At 45.4% G+C, this 7,100-nt stretch overlaps 1 protein-coding gene across 1 annotated transcript in view; it reads right to left on the bottom strand.

The window, feature by feature from the left end:
* Positions 1-4,872: 4,872 nt before the first annotated feature.
* LOC143299169 (uncharacterized) overlaps positions 4,873-7,100 on the bottom strand; it is a 4,936-nt gene continuing 2,708 nt past the window's right edge. The window contains exons 3-5 of the mRNA XM_076612307.1: positions 6,589-6,725; positions 5,909-6,053; positions 4,873-5,404 (exon numbers count right to left, since the gene is read on the bottom strand). Of these exons, the coding sequence (XP_076468422.1) occupies positions 5,158-5,404; positions 5,909-6,053; positions 6,589-6,725 (529 nt within the window). The 3' untranslated portion in view covers positions 4,873-5,157. The remainder of the gene's footprint in view (positions 5,405-5,908; positions 6,054-6,588; positions 6,726-7,100) is intronic.

Here is a 7,100-nt window from a genome sequence, read left to right as displayed (position 1 = left end):
GCAGATTCTGCCGGATCCAGACTTCACATGCATGGGTAGACACACCCTGGGGGCCAACTGCGTGTGGCATGAACACAGCACGGTGGAGCTAGATGGCCGTCGGTGGCTCTCCTGAGCCGACGCCCTTTTATGGATCTCGTTTTTAATCCCGTAAGGGTGTCTAGCCACCCACCTCACCAGTCCCGCAAGGGAGCGGTGGGAGTGCCGGTTTAGTCGCCGGCACCGAGACCCTGAACAGGTTGTACTGGATTACAGGTTACCAGTAGCAGATCTAATGACCTGACCTGACAAAGTAGTCATTGGGGGAAACCTGAGGACCGCAGACGCAACCTCCCTTTTCCATCTGTCTCTGTCAGCAACCGCCGGCAGCAGCTCACGTGTATGGAGTCCGGTTAAGGTCGACTGAATCTTAAACCTAACCAAACCATATCAAAACAAGCACGTGAGTGATTATTATTCTAGCACTTAAAAACGGAACTCAAATTGTCGGAGTTATTACTGTCTCTTTATTGATATATTTCGCTCATCCTTTGGAGAGAAGCACATTTATAAGAGGAGACATAAGACATGATCAGCTGGTAGGGTTGGCATTTCCCTCCTATTTTTCTTTTCAGTACAACATATGATATGTAGCGTATATGGATCAGCCTCCGGACACTTTGCCAGTGAATTAGTGGATCAGTGTATGTGTGCAACCGTGAGAGAGAGAGAGAGAGAGAGAGAGGAGGGAGACCTGTCACTGCATGACCTGAAATTTACCACATGGCCTAAACTTTACCCAATCTCAGTATGTTTTAAAATTTCTTTCATATGTTCACCAGCATGCACAACCCGTCACCATACACGCATAATTCACAAACGCGCTTTCAAGTTCTCACAATGACACATTTGGCTTGCATTCACTTTCGTTTATTTGCCGCGAAAACTCTTTTTATCTCACATATAATTTATAACACATATAATCAATACATCAGTCTCGTTTCAAACATTGGTAGCCTGTAAACATGGAGAAGGAAAGTAATTTTTTTTTTCTTTGACAACCATCATACAAAAAAGGCCTTTAAAGTTTCTCGAAATTAATTTTGTCGAAATCTCATTAGCACTTAACATTCAACCTATCATTGTTTCTAACGATGATTATGTTTTACTTTTTAAAAGGGGTGTCACATAAAAACATGTGATTGTGCGATGTCCGTCAGTCTTTCCCTCTTATTCTCCATCAGCCACTTCCCCGACATGGATCATGTCTATGATATTTCATGTTTGCTTTAAATGCAGACGATCTTCCAGCAGCTCCACAAAGGTCTGTTTGATGGTGATGTTTTTCAGCTTAGCGATCTTGAGCCGTTTTGGAGCCTTCTGGCCTTGGGGGTGTCTCTTGGGTTGGATTCGAATATTCAGTTTCGAGACTACAAGGCGATGGTCTGTCCAACACTCGGCGCCGCACATGGTCTTTGTCACACGTACATCTTGCCTATCCCTTTTCCTGACGATGACATAATCGATGAGATGCCAATGCTTTGAGTGAGGGTGCATCCATGACGTCCTGTTACGGATAGGGAGGCAGAAAACTGTGTTGGTTATCAGCAGCTCGTGCTCTGCACAGGTCTGAAGCAAAAGCAATCCATTTGGGTTGCAGTGGCCCACGCTGTGCTTTCCAATCACTCCATCCCAGGAGATGCAGTCAGAGCCAACTCTAGCACTGAAGTCCCCTGAGAATGATGAGCTTGTCTGCTTTCGGGATAGCAGCAATGACAGAGTGAAGGTCCTCGTAGAACTGCGCCTTCACTTCATCCGGGTTGGTCATGGTTGGGGCGTAGGCACTGACAATGGTGAGGTGCTTCTGGCCAGATGCCTGTGGGAGTTTCATGGTCATAAGCCTATCGTTGACTCCCTTTGGGATTCCAGCTAGCTTGCTGACAAGTCCTGTTTTTACTGCAAAACCAACGGCAGCCTCACATCGCTCTTCGCTTCTTCGTCCACTCCAGAAGGTGTAACCAGATCCCCGTTCATTGAGCTCACCTTCGCCTGCAAGCCTCAAGGCTGCGATGTCGATGTTGTATCTGGCGAGTTCGGATGCAACTAGTGCCGTTCTCCTTTGGGGTCTGTCCGCGTTATCTCTGTCCAGGAGAGTCCTTATGTTCCAAGCACCAATGGTGAGAGGAACGATCCTTGGTTTTTTTCTTTTCTTTCTCTTTGTTTCGACCGCTGATGTAGGGTCCCCGCCAGCCGTGGTATGCTGGCCAGGGTGATATGGAGCAGGCAATTTTTAGGGCACCTTTTCTAGCCCCTTCCTCATGCCAGGGAGGTGAGCAGTGCATTCCTAAAGAGGGCTGCTCAGACGCTCAGACGGCTGCCGAGTTCCATCGCTGCTCCTGTCAATGAAGAACGACCCTATGGCCTGAGCCGCCTGTGTGCAGGTCTGCGACTGTGACTGCCAGTGTACCCACACCTGTCGTTTCGTCACTCGCCTGTGGGGGAGATGAAAGGATAAAGGATGAAAGGTCATTAAGGATGACTGATGACTTGTGCGATGAGTTTGTTTAAAGTGAAGAGGAGTTGCGCAACGTTGACTTCACTCTCTCGTCTGGGTTCACCAATTTCCAGTGGCAGGATTAAGTCGAGACGACTGGAAGATGAGCACGGATGCAGTGGATGACCAAGATATCCTTTCGGTGTCTCATCTTGCTCTCTGCACTCCACAGTGCATTGCTGTAACCGCCTTCCTCTCCGTTGAACCGATAGGTTTCTTCCGCAGATTCTGCCGGATCCAGACTTCACATGCATGGGTAGACACACCCTGGGGGCCAACTGCGTGTGGCATGCACACAGCACGGTGGAGCTAGATGGCCGTCGGTGGCTCTCCTGAGCCGACGCCCTTTTATGGATCTCGTTTTTAATCCCGTAAGGGTGTCTAGCCACCCACCTCACCAGTCCCGCAAGGGAGCGGTGGGAGTGCCGGTTTAGTCGCCGGCACCCAGACCCTGAACAGGTTGTACTGGATTACAGGTTACCAGTAGCAGATCTAATGACCTGACCTGACAAAGTAGTCATTGGGGGAAACCTGAGGACCGCAGACGCAACCTCCCTTTTCCATCTGTCTCTGTCAGCAACCGCCGGCAGCAGCTCACGTGTATGGAGTCCGGTTAAGGTCGACTGAATCTTAAACCTAACCAAACCATATCAAAACAAGCACGTGAGTGATTATTATTCTAGCACTTAAAAACGGAACTCAAATTGTCGGAGTTATTACTGTCTCTTTATTGATATATTTCGCTCATCCTTTGGAGAGAAGCACATTTATAAGAGGAGACATAAGACATGATCAGCTGGTAGGGTTGGCATTTCCCTCCTATTTTTCTTTTCAGTACAACATATGATATGTAGCGTATATGGATCAGCCTCCGGACACTTTGCCAGTGAATTAGTGGATCAGTGTATGTGTGCAACCGTGAGAGAGAGAGAGAGAGAGAGAGAGGAGGGAGACCTGTCACTGCATGACCTGAAATTTACCACATGGCCTAAACTTTACCCAATCTCAGTATGTTTTAAAATTTCTTTCATATGTTCACCAGCATGCACAACCCGTCACCATACACGCATAATTCACAAACGCGCTTTCAAGTTCTCACAATGACACATTTGGCTTGCATTCACTTTCGTTTATTTGCCGCGAAAACTCTTTTTATCTCACATATAATTTATAACACATATAATCAATACATCAGTCTCGTTTCAAACATTGGTAGCCTGTAAACATGGAGAAGGAAAGTAATTTTTTTTTTCTTTGACAACCATCATACAAAAAAGGCCTTTAAAGTTTCTCGAAATTAATTTTGTCGAAATCTCATTAGCACTTAACATTCAACCTATCATTGTTTCTAACGATGATTATGTTTTACTTTTTAAAAGGGGTGTCACATAAAAACATGTGATTGTGCGATGTCCGTCAGTCTTTCCCTCTTATTCTCCATCAGCCACTTCCCCGACATGGATCATGTCTATGATATTTCATGTTTGCTTTAAATGCGATTTATTCTATGATGAAATGATTGTTACTCTATTTTATTATTTTTAGTTTAAAGGAATGATTTAACACCCACCCACCCCACCCCTTCTCTTATAACGATCCAAAAGGCAAACTTTTGTACACTGTATGTTTCAAACATTAAAGTAATTGATTGATTGATTGATTGGTTGATTGATTGGTTGATTGATTGATTGATTGATTGATTGATTGATTAACTGTTACTATCTTGAGCCAGTGCATTAATGATGATTTAATCGGTAACATATCGCCATCGCGACTCCCTTTTAAGACACCACCCGCCCAGTTACGTAGAGTTATCGACCTCCAGAAGGGTCAAGGGAAGTAACTACGTATCTTTGATTATGATATCCAACCCCCTCTGTTACATCGAGCTTGTATCTGTAGCCTACTCGCCATGCTGCGGTCAGCACGCCCAACACCCCACCCCCCGCCGCCCCCCCTACCCCCCTGGAAAGGGACATCCACGCGTGACACCATCCGGAAAGTCAAGAGGAAAAGATACGGTTTTGGATGGGTCACTCCAGCAGTTTAAAAACGGAGAGAGAAAACCGTGCAAATATTCTTTTTTCTTCCTCGTGACAACCATCAATATGCCGATTAAACTGTGTTATTGTCACGATATCATATTACAACTTAAACCCCCATATACTGTCTTTATGGTGTGAGCTTCTCCGCGGCACACCGGATCGGGGATAACATACATATATACAACACAGCAAAACATATAAAATGCACACACACGGAAAACATTACAATTAGGCAACGCACATTTTCGTGAGGTTGAAAAAAAAAAAAAAAAAAAAAAAACCGCCATCGAAACTTCAGGTTATCGTGTACAGCGAGTGACAACGGAAATAGAAGTTCTGGAATAGATTCAAATAAATGGACATGAAGGCAGAAAATTAGAAAGGGTTTATAAGCAAACAAAAAAAACACAACAACAACAACAAACAAAAAGAGAAGGCAGTGAGTGATGGAAAAGACTATTTTCTGGAACAACTTTTCCAGAAGAAGAGGGATGGGGGTGTCAATTTGATGGTTCTGTTTTAAATCCTCAGTAATCACACTTCTCTTTTTTTCACACCAGATCATGGATAATGACAAAATTACAGAAAACTGTCTCTCCACAACACTATCGAGACAGTGGCCAGTGCTGCGATGACATATAGTGGCCTTGACCCTGTGACCCCAGCAGCGCCACCCCACAGGTCGACGAAAGGGGACGTCACTCCCGTGGTGTCTCGGCACTGCTGGGGGACTCCGGCGAAGAAGAAGTCCTGCATGACCTGACCTGACCTCTCGTCACAGAATCTGTACACGGCTGTCTCACACTGGTAGCGGGAAACGGAGACACTGCAACAGCACAGACACTGAGTGTTTTGTATCGCTAACTGTAGTAGTGGTGAAGTGTTTTGTTGTTGCTGCTGCTATCCTGTGTCCGCTCATCTACCAATACAGTAACCGTGAGGATCTAGGTTCGACTGAGTCCCGACCTGAGTCTCGCCTTTTCTGTCAAGGTTAACTGAAATGTCAACTGAGCATCTAGTCATTCGGATTAGACGATAAACCGAGGTCCCGTGTTAGTTATTTCAAACTGTTCTTTATTAAAGTTAGCTAGTTATGTGTTAAATAGTCCAGTTGGTTGGTTGTTTATTGTAGGTCCCCACATGAACCTCTTTTCAACTAATAATCTCAGTACAGAAGTAGTGCATACACTATTTGATTATTGATTATTTTTTTGTCCTAATCCCGCTTTCCCAGTCCCCCCTCACACACACACCCTTCCAATATTATGTTCTTTCTTTCTCTATTTCTGTTATTTATATAGATTCTAAAGAAACAAGACAAACCGCTTACTTGCAGGCCATCTCCTGCAGGGTGTCTCGGGGAAGCTGGCCCTGGGTCTGCAGGCCTGTCACTCGCTGCACCCCTTCGTTGAAGTTGTCGTAGCAACGCTGGACCTCAGGGGTGCTCAGCAGACACTGTATGTTCTGCTCAATAGCTGAGTGACCGACACGGAAGAATCAGAAGTCGCTTTCCTCTCGATGTTACGCTCAACGAGTTCTCAAAAAAGCAAGCGCATGCGTGCGTGCGTGCGTGCACACATACACACACACACATACACACACGCAAGCAAGCAACTTAAAGCAAGCAAACAAGCGCGCACACACACACACACACACACACACACATCGTACGCAGTACACGCAAGCGCGCGCACGCACACACATACACACAGACGAAGCAATCTTATCGCCGCCAAACAAACAGTAGAATACGTTACAAATAAAAAAATTTAAAAAAAACACACACTTTTGAATTAATGAACAGATCAGCAAAATAGACGCATACATAAATACAGACTCATTCCAACACTGATGCACCCTCACTCCAGTTCACTGTTTGTGTGTGTGCGTGCGTGCATGTGCTTGCCGTGTGTGTGTGCAGACATGAGATACGTCTCTGGAACATGCGAGAGCGGATACTACAGGTGCGTGGGTCTGTGAACGTGCTTGAGAGAGGAAGAGTGGACCCACCATCCAGGTTGTGACAGAGCCCCCTGTAGGCTATCGTCATGGACTGGGGCTGGAACATGAGGGACAAGAACAGGTCCGAGGCATCGTTGGAGCCCCACAGTCTGTTCTGGAAACACTCAATGTAACCCGCATAGTTCCTGAAACATCATAATTACATTGATTCAATGACAGTGAGAAGGGAAAGGTTTGTCTGCTGTTTCAGTCCTGAAACATCTTAATTACATCATCACGGTAAATTGAGACTGAGCGAGAGGGAAAGATAATTTCGACAGCTGTTTTAAAGTGATCAGGTATAACGTATCACATGTCGGGCAGCGTACTCAGTTCAAATCAGTCTGACTTCGAGTCCAGCCGAGCGTATACAGGGAATAAGTACTGGAACTTGTCAGCTGGTGTGATCAAAACAACTTTGAACTCAACGTATCAAAAACCAAAGAAACGATTTTATATTTCAGGAAGACCAGATCTGACTTATTGAAGACAAGCAAGTAGAGATCATCAGCGACTTTAAA

This window comes from Babylonia areolata, chromosome 24 (assembly GCF_041734735.1).
Source record: "Babylonia areolata isolate BAREFJ2019XMU chromosome 24, ASM4173473v1, whole genome shotgun sequence".
NCBI lineage: Eukaryota > Metazoa > Mollusca > Gastropoda > Neogastropoda > Buccinidae > Babylonia > Babylonia areolata.
Note: the sequence above shows the minus strand (reverse complement) of the source record. Positions and strands in the feature narration are given on the sequence as shown.